Source organism: Venturia canescens, chromosome 3 (assembly GCF_019457755.1).
Source record: "Venturia canescens isolate UGA chromosome 3, ASM1945775v1, whole genome shotgun sequence".
Lineage (NCBI taxonomy): Eukaryota > Metazoa > Arthropoda > Insecta > Hymenoptera > Ichneumonidae > Venturia > Venturia canescens.
This window is the reverse complement of record NC_057423.1, coordinates 17,544,522-17,571,189: the sequence shown is the minus strand read 5'-3', so window position 1 is coordinate 17,571,189 and position 26,668 is coordinate 17,544,522. Positions and strand designations below refer to the sequence as shown.

The window sequence follows — 26,668 nt, the reverse complement described above, 5'->3', positions numbered from 1 at the left end:
TACGTGACTTTTGGCGATTATAATTATTTGAATTAGATTAAACAAAGTAACAACGCCAAATCAAAGGAGAAATTAAATAATAACTAATCAAATCGAAGTTTTTATTATTGAAAATCGGAATAAGCTGAAAATCATAAAAAGCGGTGGTCCGCGCATCGTATGTTAGCCCGCTTAACCAACGGGCGAGCGTGAATCATGGCAACGGACCAATACGAAAAGGCGTTACAGAAAGGTGCGCAGAACCGATCGAAAACCGAGATTCTCGATGCTCGAGAATCTCGTGGTGGGAAACTGGGTATAAGAAGCGCTGCGCGACTCATTCGGCAGTCAGTTCTCTCTGCCTGCAAGACCAGCTCAGATCTCTTGAACAGTCTAGACTCTAAACTTTGCTCAAAACAATCATAAACTCCTTTATCCTAAATTGACTGCGTTTGCTGCGTACTCCTGTTCATATATACCAAGTTAGACACATATGTACAATTTATATATATATATTGTGACGTGACATTTCTGCCCCGCCACTCGTACGGACGTTGTCGACCAGTGGACCGGGTTTACGGCCCTTTTGACGCCCCTCGACTCGTCGGGCGATGTTCGGACTGAGACTCAGCACCACGTAGCTCTTAAGTTTAGCTTAGAATGCGCCTATATTACCGACCGAGCGTTAATTACCTTCTGTGACTACCTTTTACCTCTGAGTGCAGGGTGGAGAGAGAATTTTAGTTTGTCTGTTTTTGAGTAATAATGACGCTGCGTTTTGACAGTGGAGTTCGATATTGGAACGAGTTGGTGTTGTCGCTACCACAGGGGCCTAACAATTGAAACTTGTCGGCTGTCTCTCCGGCTGTTCGAGCCGATCTCGCTCGCAGGGACCCATCCTCCCACACCGTCTACGAGCACCGAAAAACAATCTCGACCTGCGGGCGGTTGAAATAACACGCTGGCATTGGCCATTTCATGAACGCCGCCCGTGTATTTCCCGCCGTAGCAACCCCGAGTTGCACCGCCCGCACTACCGTAGATTCGGGTGTCAAAGTCCGCGTGAACCGGCGCCTCGTCAGGTGGGATCTGGGGGAGTTTTCCGGAGGTGAGGTGCTGTTTTGCCTGGTGGCTATTTTGTGGGCCCACCACGCATCCTAGACGTCAGGAGTCGTGAGGGAGGCCTCCCCTCAGCCTTTCGGAGCTGCCCGCCGGATCCCCAAGAGGAAGGACACCCGGATCACGGTCATCTTGTAGGGAGGAGTGTTTCGAGTGAGCGGGAAAGGTGAGAGCAGTGGAGGAGTCAGTATTCGATCCGATCGTGCAACAAACGTAACAGCAATTACGACTCTGACGCAATCCCCGTTTGAAAATCCCGCGCGGCAGCGCGAACCCCGAGTTCGCGCTCGGGTTCGCGCCTAACGCGTGAAGCGCTGCAGTACCTGGGCCTCGTGGTGGGGATAACGCCGAATCGCGAGGACCGCTCGCACGCACCAATTAGTCTTTCTTCGAGCATCGTTACGACGAGTCCACAACCGAGCCTCCCCAAAGTCGAGTTTTCTTGGTCCTGGTGCGGCGAGCGTGTTCCTCGGTAAGTCCACGTCTCTTTCTCCATCGAGTTCGTTAGATAAGTCGAGTCCTTTTTCGAGTTTCGGAATCTAGTTCCGGTTTTGTAGAGTATTTTTGCTTTGGCCGTTGTAGTCGGGCACGGGGCCGAAGTATCGAGCGAGATTGTGGCCGATACTTCCCGTGTTCATTCTTTAGTACGGCAGTTTTGCGTGGCTCGGCTTGCCTATCGAACTCACCGTCCATTTGGTCTTCGCGTGGATTAATTAAAGCCTTGTTCATTCAAATATTTCGAAAATATCGAGTTCAAGTTTGATGTAATGTAGTATTAAGCGCTGGAACTTTCCACGCAGTTACGTTGTTCTCTCTCTCTCTCTCCCTGCACGCGCTGAGGCCTGTTCGTTCGCGCCTTTGTTTTCGTTCCGTCTCTCTTGCTCGCGTGGTCGCGCGTCGTTTATACGGCAGTACTTTCTATCTTTTGTGTTGAATATTTCTCGATTCTTTCTTTTGCCTGAGCCTTCACGCTACGATGTCTACTGCGTGTCGTATTTTAGTCACTTTCCGATATATTTTTGCGAGCGGCGTTACGCCCTAAATTTCAATCCGTTTTCATATCGTCTCAATGTTACTTCTTCCACTACTCTATTCTCTAACCCCCTCTCGATCGACCGGGTGCCGCTACCTTTTGCCTTGCATTATCTGCGACACCGTTCGTTCTGACGTGGGTTATCTTTTGCCTATTACCTCCAGCCCCGCTTGTCGAGTTACTGGCTACCTGCTACCTGCCATGTCAGAGCATCGGTTGTCGTCTATCTACGGCACCTGTGAGATCGCGGGGCGAATCGCTAATCGTTTTCACCCGGCGGATTCGCGCCCGCCGTACGCGAATTTCCATCGTCGCGGCGCAAGACCTAACCGTTGTACGCTCGGACTCGGTAGCGACTTACTTCCCCCCCCGGTTTTGTTTTATATCGCATCCACTCTATTTCTAATATGTCTCTCGCTGTATTCTGATATATTCATCGAGCTTTCGAATAAATTGTGAAACCTTTTCTGAATTACTTGATTTGTGTCGGCTATATTTTTTTGTTGCGTTATGAATTGTTACTCTCTCCCAAGGATCCCCCCCTCTACCTTTTGTACCTCAGCTGAGCTGAGTAGCCGGACCGTCCTCGGTCACTTGTTTCCCTCGTGCTCTCTATATTTTAATTTTGCCTGACGTTACCATCGCGAGATCCGACGAAATTCAAGTCGATTCATTCGGCGGTACTTTGTACCTGGCGCCCAGTCCGTTCTCGCAGCCGGAGAGTAGCGCGAGGCGAGGTGAGTGAGCCGGGAAGGGACGAATCGTACCTCCCCGGGAAAAATTCGTTACAATATATTGTGACGTTGTAGCCACCCCGTCACTAAGAGTCGTGGGGCCGTCCCACCACAGCGCTTTCACCCCCGACAAGCAGTCAGCCGAGCCCTATTTCCTCGTCAGCCCTCGGGCCAGACTCCCTCTGAGTCTTCGTCGTAGTCCTAGTCGTAGTCCTAGCCGTAGTCCTAGCTGTAAGTCCTAGCTGTAAGTCCTAGTTGTAAGCTCTAGTTGTAAGCCCCAGTCCTGAGCCTACACACGCCGCCAACGATCAAGACCCGGACCACCGCAGCATCTGAAAAGGCACCACCAGAATTCAGCATCGATTCCAGCCACGCAAGAAGAGTCCCTGCCCCGCTCACTCAACCCTCAGTCCTCTCCACTCCTACCCCGCAACAACACTCCTCCACTCAGCCCCCAAACTGCCCTCGCACAACACCCACCCGACACTCCCTAGTCCCCTGCTGCCCCCCCCCCCCCCCCACGGCCTTGCGCTATCAGGCGAAGAAAACAGGAACAACTCACCTACGGTGAGGGAAGAAACCCCTCACCAATTAAGGCCAGCGTGCAGCCCTGAAGAGCTCCCACCGAAGAGGCGAAACCCACGCAGCAGGAGTCGAGTCGGAGGTCCCCTAACCTCCAAACGTCACCGCACGGGCAGCCGCATGACCTCGAACGGTTGCTCGCCGGGCCTCCGGCGTCGAGGCTCCATCCCGGTGGACACCCCTCATCGTCGTAACACCGACACGAGCCCTCGGGAGGCGATCCGTGCACGAGACACAACAAACGCTGCACCAGCCGTATTTCCCGTCACGAAAACTCTGAGCTGTCAACAACTCGCCGGTCCGAGCTGTCGGTCACAGTGCCCCATTCGGCCACGGTGGCACTGGGCATCAGTGCATCGACCCGTGGTGTCTCACGGGGATCAAACGTCGAAGAGTAGGTTACGCAACCCGCGACCGCGGCGCCTGTAATCAGCTTCGTGACACGAGGCGCCACACCAAGGAGCGATAATCAATTAGTGATCGTGACGTCACCTCGCAGCGACCAATCCAGCCCCGAGTTCCCAGCCCCGTTCACCTCCCCGCCTCTCCCCCTCTCCACCGACCTCATCGAGATGCGCGGAATAAGTCACCGCCATTGGACCCCCCGCCGACGCGCGCATCGATCAATTATCGATCGGTGTTGCGCAAGCAGAAAGAAGATAGCGAAATCCGGCACGAGGCCTCACTTCTTCACGACTCGGCGTGCGTACCGTGGCTACTTGCGATCCTCGAGTATTCATTTTTTCTTTTGTAACACGCGAACTTTCAAGACGACCCAGATTTTCCCCGGACTTTCAACGATTTTCTTGACGACCCGAGTAGAACGCGAGGCACGGAGTATTGTTCCGACCGAGACGATCAGCAGCGAAAGTAAGTCGTTTTTGTTCTCTGTGAAGCCGCGACGAAAGAAGCACGTGGCCGACGGCCATCTTTCCTCCCGGCTCCTTACGCACTCGCCAAAGTCGTGCGCCTGTTTCCCCGGATTACTCTCCGAGCCGCTGGGTTCGTTTGAGCGAAATTCAATTCGCTTCGCCCCGGTTTCGCCCGATTATCTATCGCGACCCGAAAAGTGCTGTGGTGGTGAAAAATAGTGTATTAAACCGTGCGTGGGCAGCGGCCCGTTTCTCCCGCCCCCCCCCCCCCCGCGGTTATCAGCCCCGCGCGGGCTATCGCGAGTGCCCATCGTTCCCGGCAGTTCACGGGTATTGTAAGACGCCTGAGCGACAGGCGCCCATCAACCCGACGATCTCGAGTCTCGTAGCCGACCCCCCCCCCCCTTTTTGCGTTCTCTCTTTCTTTGTGTTGTCTCTCTCGGAGAGATTGTTACGGATTATATTGTTTCTTTGTTATCTTCTTCGATAAAAATCGAGAGCTTGCTACAAATTATACTTTTTGTTACTTTTTTGGTATAAAAACTAACTGGCGCCCAGTGATTCGTGTTCCGCGAAATAAAGCCACATTTTGTTCTCCTTTCTTTTAATTCTTGTGTACCATCGCTTTCATTTATTTTTGCCCCCCCCCCCCCTCCTCGCAGTTCTCCCTCCGCCCGAGTGACAAGTAAGGAGATATCGTCATAATATATATATATGTACAAACCAGGTGTCAGTTTTTGATCGTATGAACAGAGTTTCGACATTACGAAGTGCGTGCGGGATCAATAAAAAAATAATTTTCGTCATCTGAAGAAGTGCATATTACTATTTATTTTGTTATTTGTGATATATTAAACCGGTATCAAAGCGGCCGCGTAAATGTAGTCTGTGATGTGTGTGTGAAAAAGAATATATAAAAAATGCGCGATGCATATGTCAACGAAAGTTTTCAAGATTTCATTATTTCGTTCGATTGGAAATAAGTGTTGACTGAAATAATCCTTCAATTAAACCAGATTACGAGAAATATTGTCCAGTGCGAATATATCGTCACTGGCGTGGTTATATATCATGTGTAAATAGGTGATACATACGAATAAATAGAACAAAAACACACGGAACTGTTAGAATGATATTAGAAACTTTACTTGAATAAATGTTTTCTAATTTATTTCTTGTGTCATCTTTATTTATAAACATTCCCATATTTTGCTTGATATTCAGTTTGGCTCTGCCCTCTCCGATCCTTGTTTTCACCCCATCAGTTTGTAGAGGATCGATACATATTATTAATTCGTTCCCTAATATGCGTCCTATGATTTTCTACTCCTTCTTATGATGATTGTGGTAACATGATTCGAGAGGTTTCTAGCAATAATCTTGAATTGCACATTTTGTAAATCAGATTTTCAAAAAAATCTCTGGTCTTGGTATACTGGGTAGTTATTTTTTTCCCATTAGGTCTGTCGAGTGATAAATTTGGAAACTTGTTCCAGAAAGCCTTTGGATGCTTTTTTTGCTGATGATATGAAAAGTCGTATCTTCGGAATGCGGTGTGCAAACACAAATTTTGATAACAAAACTTATGGAATGACATGTATGTTGAGTATTTCCACTTTGCAAACTACAAATATGGAATTATTATAAAAAAAATTCATTCCGATAAGTCTACAGTTGCTCAGTTTTGGATGTGATCAAATATAATGCCTACCAACATCCCCAGCAACTTACAGAATTTCTGAATGCAATGTGCGCTATGTCATTTTAATGCAACATCATGACTTTTGACAACTTTTCATTATAATGCTGTAGATTCGGATCATCAAAATACTGCAAAAATCTGCAAACTATACAATTTATATACTGTGCCATTCATTTTACATTTTGACTCTAACCGTAACATATATGAAGTAAAAAATTGATTGTAAAAGTCTTCAGTTGCTCATTTATAGATAGATTTGAAATTGCTATCTTCGAAGCTCATTGTGCAGATACATTGAACCGCAGCAGATACCTGCGAACTCTGAAATTTCTGTGGATAAATATATATGCTACGGATCACCCTTTATCTTTGATTATGGTAATATGTAATGGAACTTGGTTCAGCAAGTTTTAAAGTGTTTCTTTTCAAATAGTATTGAAAATGTATTACTGTGGTAAGGAGCGAAAACCTTCAAACTTTCATATTTTTGTGGCGCAGCATGTGTGCCAATACTGCGGTATGGAGCGAATACCTGCAAACTTTCATATGTTTGTGTCGCAGCATGTGTGCCAATCATTTAAATTTTTTACTCCAACCGTAACATATAATCTCAAAAATTCATCCCAAAAGTCTTCAGCCTTACTAATTAACTTAATTTTCCTTTTTCTAAATTCTATGCTGAATTTCTGAATTTCTAAATTATCCTGAAATTAAATTGTTTACCTTCACAACCAATGCAGGTGTTACGTCCTAGCATTACGCTAAACGCCCCTCACTTTTTCTCTTCAACTCAAACGCTATCACGAGTATATTTCTAACCTTTATCATCATTTGTCGATACATAGTTCTTATCTAGGAATATATTTAAACACAGAGCGTATCCAGACCACCCATAACAAATACATCCTGCGAGACACTCGACGTTCGCACATATTTTTTTCCTCAACTGTCCATTCTTTAAACACTCACAACGCGTGCCCTAGACTCTCCCCGACGTTCCGGCGCCATAAATAATCCTACAAGACGAGCACGGAAAACCAGAAATAAGCACTCCAAGACCGATTTCCTATCCTTGAATTTATTATCAATGCAGCATTTCCTAAATCCACACAAAATTCCAGAGATGCGTTCCGAAACTCGCGTTTCCCACGAGTCCCGAAAACAGACGCTCTTATCTCAAGTGCAACACGTGCACATCTCAGAACTCCGCTCAATACACTTTCCCTAATTCTAAGAAATCTCGAGCGACTTTTCCTCCAATCATATCTCCGGAAAAGTCTCCCCCATATTCAAATCCAATCATCAAATCAGACGATACTTTTTACCCAATCCAAACTAAAAAACCACAGAGAACAAACCCCCTCTACAGCATCCTACCCCCAAAAAAACACATCCTCCTCTCGAACTCTAACTAGGCTAAGAATCTTAGTTGTTAGTCAGTTAGCATCGAACTATAAAGACATTAACATCGGAGAACTCTCCTTTCTCTAAATCCTAACTCGTCATAGAGAGCTCCGAATAATAGCTAACTCTTTGTTTAACAGTTTAATTTCTTAATTTGTAAAGTAAATAAGTGCATAAGTGTCTCAATAAACACATCAGAATATTTTGTAATAAACAAAATATCATCGAGTGTACTTATTTCATCATGCCTTCGACACCGCTCAACAATTGGAAAATCCCTCCAATTCGCGGGCACAACCCCAATAAAAGGTCACGTATACCTGAAAATATAGCATATGTTCTCGGGCCTCGCACAAGACCCAAAGAAAACTCACTGGCAGAGGTACTCAGCGTACACTCTGCTTCTCTAAATCGGCGACTGTGCGCCCCCAACTAATCCTCCCTCCTGGGACGTAACACAGGTACCTTAAACGTCTTTGAATTCCGTTGCTCTGTTGAATTAAGTACGCTCAGTTTTTTTGCTTCTTTGAGTTCTAACATAATAAATGTTTCCAGGTGCCTTTTTTCGGCAACTATCAAACTGTAGATAATTGGATCTCCGCGGCCACTTGCAAACTTTGGAAATATATTTCGTCGGGGGTACGTTTTGGAAGACACGAAAATGTCTAGATTCAGAATGCAAAAGCGACATTTAAAAATGGTCAATTCTGTTGGATTTGTTGAGTCTTGAATTTGATCTATCTTTCCTTTTTTCCTTTCTTTTTTCTAACGTTATAAGCTGAAAATCACATCTCGGGCCGCAATACGCATTGCTCCATGCTCTTGAGTTCCCAATGGACGAAACATATTAGAGTTAAAGGAAAAACATTGCCAAAGTCCAAGAACAGACCTGTGACGAAATATTTCCAGTACATTTTTGACGAAAAATAGGTCTTTTTTTTGTGGAAACTAACGATATAAGCCGAAAATCATATCGCAGCCTCCAACCCGCTTTCGACCGTGCTCTTTGATTTCTAATTGATAAAACACATTAGAGTACATGGAAAAAAATCCCCAAAGTCCAAGGACAGACCTGTGACGAAATATTTTCAGTACTATTTTGATGAAAAATAGGTCTTTTTTCGTGAAAACCAACGTTATAAGCCGAAAATCATAAATAATTCGTAGAAATTTAAACTAAAATCCTATAGTCAACTGAACATAAATAAGGAACTTTTGAGAAAAAATACGTGATATCAAACCATAAACTTCCCCTAGGAAAAAAAGGTTGGGACAAGTACATTGATGGTCCCTCGTTTGCTAATAAATCCATCCGTAAAAAAACTTAAAAAAATTTTCTTTAAAAATTGTCAAAAAAATTATTTTATAAAAAAAATACAGTACAATTCGAAAAAAATTTCACAAATCTAGAAAAAACATTATGTTAAAAAAAAAATATTCTGTATCTATTTTTAAAGTATCAAAAAAATCAAATAACGAGTAAAAAATAAAAAACCGAAAAATCGCGCTTGAAATCATTATGCAAACCGATGCCTCATTCTTCTTATTTGATTCGAACAGCTAAATCAATTGAAAAAAATTCCATCTAATTTACGTGCAGCATTAAAATTTATTATATCAATTCGAGGCCAAGTATTTTCTAATGAATTGAAAAAAGTTACCACTTGAGTTACGTACAGCACTAAAATTTATGATATCAATCAGTGGACAAGTATATTATTAGTAACTCCAAATTTTGATATTATTAAAATGTTCTAAGAAGCTTTTAAATCCAAAAAAAATCACATGAAAGCTAGTCATTCGTTACTCTATGGTGGCAAAGACTTATAAGAAAATCGATTTTTCTCAGACTTTCAGGATCCTTTGGTATTATTTACAAAATTCAACGTCGATTGGATCGATACAAATTATGTTTAAATATGTGTTAAAAGTACTTGTCCGGCCCATTACTATTCATTCAATAAAAAATCAATCATAAAAAAACGAAATTGTACGGCAGAATCTGGTTAAAAATTTGTTGAAATGCGATTCATTATTAGTTTAATGCTTTTAATAATAGTAGCGGTTAGTTCTTAGTCCGTATGGAATTCGTTCGCTGGAAGAATAAGTAGGAAATAAAAATTGACATCATTGAATCTAAACTGGAGAGTTATTTTGGAAGCTTGAACATATATATTATGTACAATTTGTTTCATTTATCGATGCAGAATAAAATCCCTTGTATATTGCGGAATAATTTGTTTCCGTTTTTTATTAAATTAGTGCAACTAAGTAAAAATTACGTGAAGATAATTCTCTCAATTCCCTCTGCATGAATACTTGTGACTTGTGAACCATCAGTTCTAGACAAGCCCTTATTTTTATTTGGATAAACAATTTAAACGGAAAGTGATGGGCCGGACAAGTACTTTTAATACATATTTAAACATAATTTGTATCGTTCCAATCAACGTTGAATTTTGTAAATAATACCAAAGGATCCTGAAAGTCTGAGAAAAATCGATTTTCTTATAAGTCTTTGCCACCATAGAGTAACGAATGACTAGCTTTCATGTGATTTTTTTTGGATTTAAAAGCTTCTTAGAACAATTCCATAATGTCAAAATTTGGAGTTACTAATAAAATACTTGTCCACTGATTGATATCATAAATTTTAGTGCTGTACGTAACTCAAGTGGTAACTTTTTTCAATTCATTAGAAAATACTTGGCCTCGAATTGATATAATAAATTTTAATGCTGCACGTAAATTAGATGGAATTTTTTTCAATTGATTTAGCTGTTCGAATCAAATAAGAAGAACCCCTAGGGAAATACAGGTTGGGACAAGTACATTGATGGTCTCTTGTTTCTGGATGACATAGAAAAAAGATTCAGAACCAGGAAAAAAATTCTACAGAAATAATAAACGAAAAATTGAAAACTTCAAAAAAATTCAACAAAAATAAAAAACAATCGAAAAAATTCTGTAAAGAAAAATGAAAAATTTTCAAAAAAATTCATAAATATTGGACAAATTGAACAATAAACTATCCAAGTTACATGCAGTATAAAAATGTATGATATCAATTGGAGGCCAAGTTTTTATTGATAATTTGAAATATTTATCGAACAAATCGCAAACTTTAATTGAAATTCATGATAATTATTTTCAAGAAAAAAGTTAATGAAAAAAAAGTCATAACGGAAGTTACGTGCAGTACTAAAATGAATTATATCAATTCGAGGTCAAGTATTTATCAGTTATTCGAAATATAATCTCCGGCGATAAATGAGCGTTGAGAATCCTTGTCGGGCTCACAACGTTTTATCAAAATTACTAAAAAATTAATGGAAATATAATCATTAAAAATTCACATGAAAGTCATTCGTTACTTCAACAAGATACACACTGTAAAGAATCGATTCCCCTCCGACTTTCAGGATCCCCTGCTATTATTCACAACATTCAACTTCGATTGGATCGGTACAAATTATGTTCAAATACGTCTTAAACGTACTTGTCCGGCCCATCACTTTTTATTCAAATTGCTCATTCGAAAACAAATTAGGGCTGTTCTATAATGACAAATATAATAAAATGGATAGAAATAAAAATAATATCTCCAAGTAATTTGAACTTGATTGTTCGCAAGTTCGTAAAGCAATATCCACTTCTGATTTTCTTCAGTGAACACATACCATTCGGTAAGAACCAATGAAAATGAGAAATAATCAGGCGCATTACTAGAAATTTTCGAACCTACTCAACCATGCAATGTTTTTTTTTCTATAGTCACGTACACATTTTGATAAATATCACTAGTCGAGTACGACACGTGGATTCCTGGAATTTGAAGAAAAATGATTTTGTTGTGAATTATGACTTCATATAATATAAATAGATTAATCAACTTCATCTTTCATTTTCGTTTCATTTTGACAAGAGCGATTCGAAGGAAAATTATTTTCTCGGGAATTACTGTTCCTTAATGTTATAACACATGCATTAACTTCGTTTTTGATTTGTTTTCGAATGAGCAATTTGAATAAAAAGTGATGGGCCGGACAAGTACGTTTAAGACGTATTTGAACATAATTTGTACCGATCCAATCGAAGTTGAATGTTGTGAATAATAGCAGGGGATCCTGAAAGTCGGAGGGGAATCGATTCTTTATAGTGTGTATCTTGTTGAAGTAACGAATGACTTTCATGTGAATTTTTAATGATTTTATTTCCATTAATTTTTTAGTAATTTTGATAAAACGTTGTGAGCCCGACAAGGATTCTCAACGCTCATTTGTCGCCGGAGATTATATTTCGAATAACTGATAAATACTTGACCTCGAATTGATATAATTCATTTTAGTACTGCACGTAACTTCCGTTATGACTTTTTTTTCATTAACTTTTTTCTTGAAAATAATTATCATGAATTTCAATTAAAGTTTGCGATTTGTTCGATAAATATTTCAAATTATCAATAAAAACTTGGCCTCCAATTGATATCATACATTTTTATACTGCATGTAACTTGGATAGTTTATTGTTCAATTTGTCCAATATTTATGAATTTTTTTGAAAATTTTTTATTTTTCTTTACAGAATTTTTTCGATTGTTTTTTATTTTTGTTGAATTTTTTTGAAGTTTTCAATTTTTCGTTTATTATTTCTGTAGAATTTTTTTCCTGGTTCTGAATCTTTTTTCTATGTCATCCAGAAACAAGAGACCATCAATGTACTTGTCCCAACCTTTTTTTCCCTAGGGGAAGTTTATGGTTTGATATCACGCCTTTTTTCTCAAAAGTTCCTCATTTATGTTATGACGGTTATAGGATTTTAGTATAAATTTCTATGAATTAATTGCTTAGTACATTTTTATAGATTCCATTCTCATACGAACATTATTTATGGGATAATCTTTTTCATGAAATTATCAGCAAATAAAGGACCATCAATGTACTTTTCCCAATCTTATTTTCCGTGTGTATGATGTTCGGCTTATAAAGTTGGTTTCCACCATAAAAAACCAATTTTTCGTAAAAATTGTAGTGAAAATATTTCGTCACAAGTCTGCCCTTGAACTTTGTCGATTTTTTCTCTTATACTCTAATATGTTATGCCTATTAGGAACTCAACAGCATGGAGGAATCCGGGATGAGGCCCGAGAAATGAATTTCGGTTTATAATGTTGGTTTCCACGTAAAAGACCAATTTTTCTTCAAAATTGTACTGAAAATATTTCGGCACTGGTTTGGTATTGGACTTTGGTGATTTTTCTCCTTGTCTTCTAATATGTTTTGTCTATTGGGAATCCAAGAGCATGAAGAAATACGTGTTGTGGGCCATAATATGATTTTCGGCTTATAACGTTGGTTTCCACGAAATAAGATCTATTTTTCGTCAAAATTGTACTGGAAATATTTCGTCACAGGTCTGTCTTTGCACTTTGGCTATTTTTTTTCTTCTACTCTAATATGCTACGCTTATTGGGAACCCAAGAGAATGGTAGAAAGCGGGTTGGGGGCCGAGATATGATTTTCAGCTTATAACGTTGGTTTCCACGAAAAAGGACCTATTTTTCGTCAAAATTGTACTGGAAATATTTCGTCTCCTGTCTGTCCTTGGCCTTTCGCGATTTTTTCCAAGTCTTCATACCAAGAAAGAACTGATGTAAAGATTTCCTTAATAGAACAGATTTTATTTATCCCTGTTCTTCAAAATTCAAATGAAAGATAGATCAAATTCATAACACGAAAAATCCAACAGATTTGCCCACTTTAAATGTCGCTTTTGCATTCTGAATCTAGAGATTTCATTTCATCCAAAACGTGCCCTCAATGAAATATATTTCCAAAGTTTGCAAGTGGCCGCTGGTCCAATTATCCACAGTTTGATAGTTGCTGAAAAAAAGTACCCGAAAACTTCTAACATTTATTATGCCAGAACTCAAAGCAGCAAAAAAAACTAAGCGAACTCAATTCAACAGAGCAACAGAATTCAAAGACGTTTAAGGTGCCTGCATTGGTTTTGGAGGAAAACCATTTCAGGACAATTCAGAAATGAATTTAGAAATTCGAAAACTCACAATGGAGTAGAAAAAGGAAAATTGAAGTATTTAGAAAAGCGGAAGACTTTTGTGATGAATTTTCTAGATTACATGATACGGTTGGAGTAAAAGATTTGAATGATTGGCACACATGCTGCAACACAGAAATATCAAAGTTTGGAAGTATTCGCTGTATATCAGTCATACAAACTTCAATACTATTTGAAAAGGAACACTTAAAAACTTGCATTTACCTTACATATTACCATAATCAAAGATAAGGGGTGATCCGTCGCATATATATTTATCCACAGAAATTTCAGAGTTCGCAGGTATCTGCTGCGGTTCAATGTATCTGCGCAATGAGCTTCGAAGACAGCAATTTCAAATCTATCCATAAATGAGCAACTGAAGACTTTTATAATCAATTTTTTACCTCATATAGATGTTACAGTTACAGTCAAAATGTAAAATGAATGGCACAGTATTTAAATTGTATAGTTTGCAGATTTTTGCAATATTTTAATGATCCGAATCTACAGCATTATAATGAAAAGTTGTCAAAAGTCATGATGTTACATTAAAATGACATAGCGCACATTGCATTCAGCAATTCTGTAAGTTTCTGGGGATGTTGGTAGGCATCATATTTGATCGCATCCAAAACTGAGCAACAGTAGACTTATCGGAATGAATTTTTTTTATAATAATTCCATATTTGTAGTTTGCAAAGTGGAAATACTCAACATACATGTCATTCTATAAGTTTTGTTATCAAAATTTGTGTTTGCATACCGCATTCCTAAGATACGACTTTTCATATCATTAGCAAAAAAAGCATCCATAGGCTTTCTGGGAAAGTTTCCATATTTATCACTCGTCAGACCTAATGGGAAAAGAATAACTACACACTATACCAAGACCAGATGTTTTTTTGAAAATCTGATTTACAAAATGTGTAATTCAAGATCATGGTTAGAAACCTCTCGAATCATGTTACCACAATCATCATGAAGGAGTAGAAAATCATAGGACACTGTAACGCAATTTTCCCCGCGAGGGTACGATTGGTCCCTTCTCGGCTCACCCGTCTCGTCGGCTCGCACGACTCTCCGGCCACGAGAGTGAATTGGGCGCCAGGTACGGAGTACCGTCGATTACTCGACTTCAATTTTATTCACTCTCTACGATGGTAACGCCAACAGATCACGATACTCAGAGTGCGCGAGAGACACGAGTGATCGAGGACGGTCCGGCTACTCAGCTCAAACTGAGATACAGAAGGTAGAGGGGGGGATCCTTGGGAAAAAGTAGCAATCAGGGACGCAAAATAACATAATCGACACAAGATAGTAATTTGACAAACTATTCACAATTTATTCAACTCCGTGACGACGCGTAAAGTTACAAGAGAAACATTAATGGGGATTGCCGTACACAATCGAGAACAAAATAATAAAATACGAGATTCGGTAAATTTTAAGGATCGGACCTAGTTTCAAACGATATAATACAAGTGACGGGTAAAATCTGGATAATGAAATTGATAGACTGATCTGTCGCTTCGCATATTCGCACGCCTCACAATCGTTATTCGACACCCACGAATTGAGTGTCCCAGGTAAACGCAGGTAACACGTAACCAGCCGCGAGGGCCGTAGGTAAAGCGCAGGTAAAGTTCATCAGCCGCGAAGGCTGGAGGTACGATTAATCAGCCACGAGGGCTGTAGGTAAAAGGTAACCGGTAACAAGTACCGTAGGTAATGCGCAGGTAAAGTTCATCAGCCGCGAGGGCTGGAGGTAAAGTTAATCAGTCGCGAGGACTGTAGGTACAATTAACCAGTCGCGAGGACTGTAGGTAAAATTCATCAGTCGCGAAGACTGGAGGTAAAATTAATCAGTCGCGAAGACTGTAGGTAAAATTCATCAGTCGCGAAGACTGGAGGTAAAATTAATCAGTCGCGAAGACTGTAGGTAAAGCGTAGGTACGAGGTAAACGGCGGCAAAGGCCGAAGGTAAAGTACTAGTGTGAGAAAATGCGAGCGACAAGGTAATGACGGACTGATAAATAATTTAAGTAATAGTTAACGTAATAAAAGAATAAGGTATCGGAAAACGGTAATACGCTGCACGTCGGTTAAACTACGAGAGAACAATAATACGCGATACAGAAGAAAGGAATGAAATATAAAAATAAACGCGAACGCAACTAACCGCCGTATAGTCCGTAGCGCAACAACAAGTGCGAGAGAGAAAGCACGAAAACATCGCGCGACCGGGCGCGCTCGCTAGAGCCCTCGGCGCGTGCAAGGAGAGAGAGACAGAGGTACTCGAAAGATATGGCGCGTTATATTCAGCGCCTTCACAAAACGAAAAACTCAAAGGATATAATTCTAATAACGACAATTTTACGGAATTGAATGCACGAAATTATTGAACCAACTTGAAGGAATCGATTTGCCTAGTTGAGCGTTACTTGATCAAAATTCGAGACCCGGGAAGTATCGGCCGCAATCTCGCACGATACTTCGACTCGTAAGCCTCTCGAAACGCCATATAAATCTGAACTAAAACTCGGAACTAGATTCCGAAAGAGAAAAACATGAAAGCTCAACAAGACAAGCGATTCGGGGAGATAAAGAACGGACTTACCGAGGGATCCAACTCGCCGCACAAAGGAAAGGCACGATGATTTTCGCCAGAACGCAGACTCGCCAGTACGGTGCTCGGAACTAGACTAATTGTGCGTGCGAGCGGTCCTCGGTGTTCGGCGCTCTCCCCACCACTCGGACCCAGCACCGCAGCGCTCACACGCCGGGCGCGAACTAGCGTTCGGCCTCCCGGCTCGCGTATTCGCGGTAAATTCAAAAGTGAAGCGCGTACGGAAATTACTTTCCGCACCGCTTTTACGCTATTCTTAATTGCACGATGTTCCTCGCTGCTCTCGCCTCTTCCGCCCACGCGAAACGCTCCTCCCGACTAAGTGGCTGTGATCCGAGTGCCTTTCCTCTTGGGGATCCGGCGGGCATCTCTGAAAAGGCAGAGGGGAGGCCTCCCTCATGACTCCAGACGTCATGAAATCACGGTGGGCCCACGACGATAAGCCACCAGGCAATTGCAGCACCTCTCCTCCAGGAAACTCCCCCGAATCCCACCGACCGAGGCGCCGTATTGCACGGACCGTGGCACCCGAATTCACAGCTGTGTGGACGGTGCAACTCTCGGTTGCTACGGCGGGAGAGGCACGGGCGGCGTTCAACGGATGGCCTATGCCAGCGTGTCCTCTCAGCCGTCCGCAGGTCGAGAGTGATGTTCGAAGCTCGAAGACGACGTGAGAAGAGCGCTCCCCGCGGGCGAAATCGGTTTGAACAGCGAGGTAGTGCGGGAGGTATAAATTAGCGATGCGCTCGGTCCAACGTGGCGGAGGCAGGGCCAAACCTCGGAAACTACGGTAGGTTTCTGAAATATTGTAATCAAGGTAACTCACGAAAACTGAACTCTTTCTCTCTCTTCCCAACACGGGCCGGGAATAGGTAAAACAAAAGGTAATTGTCGCGCAACAGATTATAGGCGCGAATTCTTAAACTAAAGCTTAACATTACGTAGCGGTGAGTCTTGCTCCGAACAGCGCCCGACGAGTCGAAGTGGCGTCAAAATGGGCCGCAAACCCGGTCCACTGGTCGACACGGTTCGCACGAGTGGCGGGGCAAAATGTCACGTCACAACACATATTAGGGAACGAATTAATAATATGAATCGATCCGCTGCAAACTGATGGGGTGGAAACAAGGATCGGAGAGGGCAGAGCCAAACTGAATATCAAGCAAAATATGGGGATGTTTAAAAATAATGACGACACAAGAAATAAATTAGAAAACATTTATTCAATTAAAGTTTCTAATATCATTCTAACAGTTGCGTGTATTTTTGTTGTATTTATTCGTATATATAACCTATGTACACATGATATATAATCACGCCACTGACAATATATTCGCACTGGACAATATTTCTCGTATTCTGATTTAATTGAAGGACTATTTCAGTTAACACTTATTTCCAATCGAACGAAATGATGAAATCTTGAAAAGTTTCGTTGACATATGCATCGCGCATTTTTTATATTCTTTTTCACACACACATCACAGTCTACATTTACGCGGCCGCTTTGATACCGGTTTAATATATCACAAATAACAAAATAAATAGTAATATGCACTTCTTTAGATGACGAAAATTATTTTTTTATTGATCCCGCACGTACTTCGTAATGTCGAAACTCTGTTCATACGATCAAAAACTGACACATGGTTTGTACATTATTATATGTATATCGATCGAATTTATAACTGCTGTTACCAGCTATGCTGCGCCGTGTGCTACGTTCTGAAGTTGACGTCAGATTTCCAATCATCAACAACTAATTTCAACAACCAATGACAACGTTTAAAAATGGATGTCGTCAGATCCAACCAATCAGAAACTCGAGAGCATCAAAGTGCCTTTGATTGTGTTGTAAATATAGACGCATAAATTCTAGAATGTGTTGGTAACTTTTGCATAATCTTGAGCCTGTGCAAAGTTTTTTCTCAGCAATTACGCCACCGATCATGCTGATTGTGGGTGGAATCGAAAGAGAATTTATTAATTAATCTCCAGTTCAATTTTCAAAGCCTCAGATGACTCAGGAGTTTCGTAATTGAACAAAATGACATGCCAATTTTACCCCCACCACCGCGAATCGTTTTATTCAGAGAAAAGATAGTCTCGGCGAGCTCGGGCCAGCAGACGACAGGGCTGTCAATGTACTTGTCCCGAAACTCTACCGAGTCTCTTGATGAGGCATCGGTTTGCATAATGATTTCAAGCGCGATTTTTCGGTTTTTTATTTTTTACTTGTTATTTGATTTTTTTGATACTTTAAAAATAGATACAGAATATTTTTTTTTTAACATAATGTTTTTTCTAGATTTGTGAAATGTTTTTCGAATTGTACTGTATTTTTTTTATAAAATAATTTTTTTGACAATTTTTAAAGAAATTTTTTTTAAGTTTTTTTACGGATGGATTTATTGGCAAACGAGGGACCATCAATGTACTTGTCCCAACCTTTTTTTCCTAGGGGAAGTTTATGGTTTAATAGTCATATCACGATAAAATCACGATCAAGACACTTTGGAGTTTGGTAATCGCCGCTGGATATCAAGGCCGTGATATTTTTATTCCGTTGTACTCTGATGTATCATTTAAGAGTATGGAACAGTCGACTAACCTCACTTGGAATTTTTGAAATTGAAATTCTCTGACACGGTTTGACCGATTAAAAAAAGGCTCTGTCAGCCTACGCAGAACGATGGCAAAAATCGACTGACAGAGCCTTTTTTTAATCGGTCAAACTGTGTCAAAGAATTTCGATTTCGAAATTTGCAGCTATCTCTCTCGCACTCACGGTTGCGATATACCGACTGATCCATCCTCTTTATATGAATTTACAGAGCGTAGCATGGAGTGTTCACATCATTTAATATGGATATACATACTATACTTTATAATTAAATATAATTTTCTATATTTTTCTGAACGTGGCTCTGCGGCAGTAATTCCTTTCGAATGTACAACATTCTATGGTCTATAGCTTATCACATTTAAATCTATGCTTTATTTCCTTCATAATAATTAAATCGTAACTCACAAAGGGGCGATGTGGAAATTATCGATACGGGGATGATCTTGCGTAGAAACATGGTCAAAGGTAAACTTATTTTCGAGTTTGAAGACATTCCAATAATATATATAAGTGGTTGTGCTACCGTACAACAATATAATTGAGAATACAAATGTTTTTATAATGATATTAGGTATTACGACGAAAGGGGTGATTTACCCCCTTAAAAGCGAATTTTTCCGAAAAACCCCGAAACACGTATCGACTAATTTTTCGACCTCTACAAAATGCAGTTGGTACCGTTCGAATCGGAAGAATAGTTTTTATGGTACAGATCAAAATTTTCGAATTAGAGGTTGTTCACCCCTTAAAAACCCTTTCCCCTAGAAAGCCTTGGGCGTGTTTTCGATGATTTATCAATATAAATATTTTAGCGTTGGTTTCATTCGAATACATAAAGCGTTTATGTGCAAAACTGAGAAACCACCCCGTGAGGTGCCCATCTTCGGGGGTTGTTTTCACCCCGTTAAACCGTTTATGGGCCGATAACAAAAATTACGTGTCTCTTAGTTTTCGATGTACTACAACATATATAAATTAGATCAAAGTCGGAGGGGTCGACCTCCCTATGTTTCCTTGTTAGAAATTGAGTACTATGGAAACATCTCCTTGGACATTGCAAACCATTGACAGTATCCATGTCAACATGGAGAAGAAAAACGTTTCAAAAATCATTTTTCCAAGTAAACAAATGGAGCTTTTCAAAAAAAGGAATAGAAAATTAAAATATCATCCCATTGCATAGGAATTTCCAAATCTTTCATTGGAAAATTTGATTTGTTGATTGCATAATCAAAATCGTCGCCATTATAGCTTATAAAAGGTTTCAACTCACATGAACATAACCGCACAGTTTTCGTCCGTCTACATAGAAAAATTGGCTGTACAATAGTGTTGATTGCTTTTGTCACATAGAAAAACGCACTCAACTTAAAACAAATCGTTTTAAAAATTTTGGTTGAAAACGAGGAATGTATTTTTTCCCTGAATAAATATTGTCCCGCCCCTTAAAAATAAGTGAATTAAGAAAAAAATAATTGAAAACGTAAAAAAGAACGCCAAGTATTAAAAGGTCGCGACCGTAGTTTCCAATGATTTTCTATAATTGCATTATCAATACAAAACTTGAAAATATAAAAAAAAAATGAAATCGTTTTCTGAAGTTCCCAAATACAGTGAATGAAATATGGTTCCTATATAGTTGTCACGTCTCTCAAAAAGCAGTGAAATCAGTAAATATTAAAACTTCAAAAAGTAAAAAAGGCACGCCAAGTATTAAAAAGTCGCGACCATAGTTTTAAAAATGATTTTCTATTTTTGCATTGTCAATAAAAAAATATGAAAAAATTATTAACCATGGAAAAGTATGAGATCTATTGTATCATATACAGTGAATGAATTAGGTTTCCTGTAGGAATTCAGAATTTTCGAAATACAAAAAAAAATGAGATCATTTTCTAACGTAGCCAAGTAAAGTGAATGAATTAAGGTTCCTGTGGAATTCATTCGTGTACACTTTTAGCCCTAATCACTCACTTCTACAGGAAAACTTTCCAGCAAGCGTCACAAAGCAACAAAGGTTTCTAGAATGATTCTGCAATTATCAAGAAATTATCATCTGCTTTTATGCTAGCTCAGGTTATAAACTTCCAACATTTTACACAATATGATACAAGAACCTTTTATAAAGAAAAGCGCAAATACGTGTTGTAACAATGATTTTCCCCGGGGGGTACGATCACGTCCCTTCTCAGCTCACCCGTCTCGTCCTCTCGCACCACTCTCCGGCCATGAGAGTGAATTGGGCGCCAGGTACGAAGTACCGCCGATTACTCGACTTTTGATTCATCCACTCTCAACGATGGTAACGTCAAATAATATAATGTGCGACACAGAGGGAACGAGAGACCCGCGTGACTGAGGGCGGTCCGGCTACTCAGCTCATCTGAGATACTGAAGGGTAGAGGGGGGGATCCTTGGGGAAAGGTAGCAATTCACAACGCAAAAAGATTAAGCCAAGACAAAGCAAAATTCAGGAAACAGTTCAGACTTTATTCGACATTGTCGGAGACGCTAGAGTACAGGGAAAAAGATAAATTACGACGGAGGCCGATTCGATACAAAATAAAATTCGAACGAAGGTAATTCGATGATACACCAGATCGCATAACTTTTACCTCCCGCGCCGTAAGGAGGGAATTCGCGCGGGGCGCGCCCGCATTCGTTAGGTAGTAGCGCGGATAACGATTCGCCTCGTGGTCTCCCGGGTGCCGTAGGTAATCGACAACCGATGCTCTGGCGTGCAGGTAAAAGTTAATCAGCCGTCCGCCAGGCGGATGCTTTAGGTAAAAGGTAAAAGGTAAGCAACGCCAGGGCAGCCGGTGCCTTAGGTAACTCAAGGTAAAAGGTAAAGGGCACCCGTTCGACCGCGAGAAGGCCGGCAATACGCGACGAAAGGTAACTGAAGATAACAGCGGACAAACTTCGGCCAAGCGCGAGGTAACGCCGAAGTCCCGGCGCGTTTAACAGAGGTAATGCGAGCTGACGCAATTAGAGAATGCGGTAAAATAGGGAAAATGAGCGTCGGGTGAACATTTGCGAAGATAACAAAGGTAATGCAACAATACGATATAATAATGCCCGCAATAAGGTAACAGAAAAGAAGGTAAGCGCCACACGAAATAAAGAAAGAGCAATATAGACGAATGTAAAAATAACGGTTGAAAAAGATTCGATACGAAAGACAAAATATAACGCCGTATAAACGATGCTCGCCAGCGCGGGCGAGAGAGACAGAGCGCAAACAAACGCGAGGTAACGTGCTCGCTAGAGCCTCGGCGCGTACAGGGAGAGAGAGAGAGAGGCGTCGTCGCGTGGAACATTCCAGCGCTCACTACGCAATTTCACAAAGACTCGAATGCTATAATTCACTCTACGTTAACGCGAAACTTTGAATAATTGACTGAGACCGAATTAATAACGAAACCCTGATCAAGCTGAGCCCCACAAAACGACATTATCAAAAGACTGGGAACAGGGGGAGTATCGGCCGCAATCTCGCTCGATACTTCGCCCACGTGTCCCATTAGACGCCACATAATCGATAAGAAAACCGGAACTATATTCCGAAAACGATACGAGAAAAGAAAAGGGCTCGACTGGACCAGTGAATTCGGTGGAGATAACGAGTTGGACTTACCGAGGAACACGCTCGCTGCACAAAGGAATGGTCGTTGGACTCGGCTGGGCGCTGACTCGACGGTATGATGTTCGAAACTAGACTAATTGTGCGTGCGAGCGGTCCTCGTGATTCGGCGTTGTCCCCACCACCGGGCCCCGGTACGGCAGCGCTCTCACGCTGGGCGCGAGCCCGAGCACGGACTCATGGCTCGCGCTTTCGCGCGGGGTTTTCAAATGAGGAGCGCGCAATGAACGTAATTGTGGTTACGCCTTTTGCCTGAACGGATTAATAACAACTCACCTCTTGTCCTCACCTCCCTCGCTCACTCGGAACACTCCTCCCGACTTGATAGCCGTGATCCGGGTGTCTTTCCTCTTGGGAATCCGGCGGGCAGCTCCGGAAGGACGAGGGGAGGCCTCCCTCACGACTCCGGACGTCTCGGAGACGTAGTGGGCCCATAAAATAAACCACCAGGTACAACAGCACCTCGCCTCCAGAAAAACTCCCCCAGATCCCACCTGACGAGGCGCCGGTTCACACGGACTGTGACACCCGAATCCACGATAGTGCGGGCGGTGCAACTCTGGGTTGCTACAGCGGGAAAGACACGGGCGGCGTTCAAAATATGGCCTATGCCAGCGTGCTCTTTCAGCCGCCCGCAAGTCGAGAGTGTTATTCGATGCTCGGTGACGGTGTGAGAGGGGTGATCCTTATGAACGAGATCGGCTCAGACAATCGGTGAGCCTCGAGCAAAATAATACTTCCGAGGGGGGGGGGGGGGGGGGGCCCTGCGGGTGGCAACCCCAAATCACTCCACTATCAAACGAAGCTGTCAAAACAAATGTCATTAGGGCTTAAAACAGGCAAACTAAGATTCTCTCTCTCTCTTCTTTGCACGCGGAGGTAACAGAAGGTAAAACAGGTAAATTTCGCTAGCAAGGTAATACACGGGTTAATAAACTAATACTCAAAGATACGTGACGCTGAGTCTCGTTCCGAACATCTCCCAGCGAGTCGAGGGGCGTCCCAAAAATGGGCCGTAAACCCGGTCCACTGGTTGACACAGATCGTACAAGTGGCGGGGCAGAAATGTCACGTCACAGTGTACAAGTGCATGCGTTGTATCTATGCGATGTACTGCACAAATTCATTGTCAATATTACACACAAACTTGGCGTGCATGGTTTTCAATCGGAAGCTCGGCGAAGGAATGCCTCATCCGACCATATATTTGGAGAAAACTTGAATATCCACTAATGTAATTGTTTTTTAATTTGCCATCCCTTTTCCATCCAATATTTTATTGAGGAGTTCGTTGTGAGATCCCGCGCCGTGTACATAAAGAAAAATATCCATTCTCTACCAGTTCGACTGATAAATTCATTACTCCAAATGCTTCCTATTCAACGCGTTTACTTTTCTCAAATCAATTTTTACACAGCTTACTCCTTTGTTCATCCATTTCAGTACTTGTGTAATTCATCCAATCATCTGCCCATTTAGTAAAAAAATGAGTGTACGGACAAACGAGTGAAAGTCACGCGTGGATAAATTAGAATGCGTATGGGCATGAAAGAATGGCCGTATCTATCTCTACAAGATAAAGGCATATAAAGTGATTGATTCGTTTCATTTCTTTATCGGTTCGTTTGATTGTTCAATTTTATCCGTAAATTTCACCCATCTATATTGTTTACCAAATCATTATATAACAGGGCCTCTCTTATTTTATTGGGGGATCGGTTTTTTTCACAATCGTTCATACAATACTAATTAATTATTGTTTTCATAGTCAATTTGAACAATTTTCTCTTCCCGAGCTTCCGATTGAAATCCATGCACGCCAAGTTTGTGTGTAATATTGACAATGAATTTGTGTAGTACATCGCATAGATACAACGCATGCACTTGTACACGTATTTGCGCTTTTCTTTATAAAAGGTTCTTGTATCATATTGCGTAAAATGTTTTAAGTTTATAACCTGAGCTAGCATAAAAGCAGATGATAATTTCTTGATAATTGCAGAATCATTCTAGAAACCTTTGTTGCTTTGTGACGCTTGCTAGAAAGTTTTCCTGTAGAAGTGAGTGATTAGGGCTAAAAGTGTACACGAATGAATTCCACAGGAACCTTAATTCATTCACTTTACTTGGCTACGTTAGAAAACGATCTCATTTTTTTTTGTATTTCGAAAATTCTGAATTCCTACAGGAAACCTAATTCATTCACTGTATATGATACAATAGATCTCATACTTTTCCATGGTTAATAATTTCTTCATATTTTTTTATTGACAATAGTTTATACACAGCACCAACCACAATATAGAGGCTGTGGTAATGATAGAAAATCATGAAGTCAATTTTAAATAGAAACATTGCTCGATATTTTACTTCATAATAAAATAACAATATAACATGCAATAGCAACAATTGTGTGGCTCTTTCAAAATGTTTTCTTCCGTGATTTTGCACTCGAAAAGTCATCGATGAGTTTCGAGACATGCATTGTTTCTGCTTTTTCTGCCTCGATGCTTACTGAGTGGTGCAATCCCTGTGCTCAAGTCGATTGGCGAGTTTTGACGAAATCGAACCTTCGTTAACAATACACTGGAAATAAATCCGGAAGTTTCGGTTCGATCTACTGTTGACAGATATCGTAGACTTCTAAGAGAACCTGCATGTTCCACGGGAATCATCTCCATTTTTAAAAAAGTCAAAATTTGTTCTGAGTGGTGCAATCCCTGTGCTCACGTCGAATGGCGAGTTTCAACGCAATCAAACCCTTGTTAACTATGCGCTCGAGATGAATCCATATATTTTCAGTTCATCTACTGTCGACAAATATCGCAGACTTCTAAGAGAAATTACATTTTCCATGGGAATCGTCTCCATTTTTGGAAAAGTCGAAATTTTTTCTAGTTGGGTAGTGCAATCCTCGTGCTCACGTCAAATGGCGAGTTTCAACGCAATCAAACCTTTGTTAACTATACACTGGAGATGAATCCAAATATTTTGAGTCGATATACTGTCAACTGATATTGCAGACTTCTAAGAGAACCTACATTTTCTATGGGAATCGTTTCCATTTTTAAAAAAGTTCAAATTTCTTTTATCTGAGTGGTGCAATCCCTGTGCTCAAGTCGAATGGCGAGTTTTGACGAAATCGAACCTTCGTTAACAATACACTGGAAATAAATCCGAAAGTTTTGGTTCGATCTACTGTCGACACATATCGCAGACTTCTAAGAGAATCTACATTTTCCATGGGAATCATCTCCATTTTTGACAAATATCGTAATTTTCCTAATTTCAGAGTAGCTCAAGTCTAATAGCAAGTTTGGAGGCCATTGAGTCACCATCGATAATACTCAGCGATAGATCCAACTGTTTTGGCTTGATGTACTGACAAAATATATGAAAAAGCATACGGAGAAACTATATTTTGCATTGGATTCATCTCCATTCAAAAAACATCAAGAACATCAAGACATTTTCGAATGTAGTGAAGAGACCTTCGTGCTCGAGTCGAATAGCGAGTTTCGAGATCATTGGGACTTCGTTATTCGTCAGAGAGAGATGAATCTAACCGTATTGGCATGATCTCCTACCGAAGGATACCCGAAGACTGCACGTAAAAACACTACTTGTCATTGAATCGTACTCTATTTTTGAATAAATCGAATTTTGTTTAAATTGAGTAGAGGACGATAACGAACGATTAGATCGAATGAAGACGAGAACGACGACGATGACGAAAATAAGACCAAAAATCAAAACAATGACGAGGACGAGGACAAGAATGAGAATGAAGACGAAAACGAATACGAAGACAAGAACGAAGACGAAGACGAAGACAAAGACGAGAACGAGAATGAAGACGAGAACGAGTACGAAGACAAGAACGAGGAAAATATGAAAACTAGTACAAAGACCAACACGGAAAAAAAATAAGAACATAAACAAAAACGAAGACGAAAATGAGGACGATAACGTCGAAGACGAATACCAAGGCAAAGACAAAGACGAAGATGAAAACGAGAATGAATACAAGAACGAATACGGAGACAACGACAAGAACAAGAATGAAGACCAGAATAAGTACGAAGACAAGAGCGAGGACGAAGACAAAGACGAGAACGAGAATGAACACCAGAACGAGGACGAAAACGAAAAAGGGTGAACTCATCGCAGAGTACAACACCTTATTTTTTCAATGGATTCTTTCTGTAGAAAATTCGAAGAGCAAATTTTCTGAAAGTCCATAAAAGTAAATTTCGTAGCTAAAAAAGGGAATTCAATTGAATAA

At 40.8% G+C, this 26,668-nt stretch overlaps 1 protein-coding gene across 1 annotated transcript; it reads left to right on the top strand.

The window, feature by feature from the left end:
- Positions 1-3,567: 3,567 nt before the first annotated feature.
- On the top strand, positions 3,568-26,542 carry LOC122408442 (putative uncharacterized protein DDB_G0292438). The gene is made up of 2 exons (XM_043415234.1): positions 3,568-3,841; positions 26,286-26,542. Exons 1-2 carry the CDS (start codon positions 3,568-3,570, stop codon positions 26,540-26,542), a joined length of 531 nt encoding a protein of 176 aa, XP_043271169.1.
- Positions 26,543-26,668: the final 126 nt, after the last annotated feature.

Excerpts from the sequence above, each read along its gene's own strand:
- LOC122408442 (XM_043415234.1), top strand. The coding sequence starts at position 3,568 with ATGACCTCGAACGGTTGCTCGCCGGGCCTCCGGCGTCGAGGCTCCATC. Across the intron at positions 3,842-26,285 it reads CGGGGATCAAACGTCGAAGA|TACAAAGACCAACACGGAAA; the intron begins GTAGGTTACGCA and ends TATGAAAACTAG.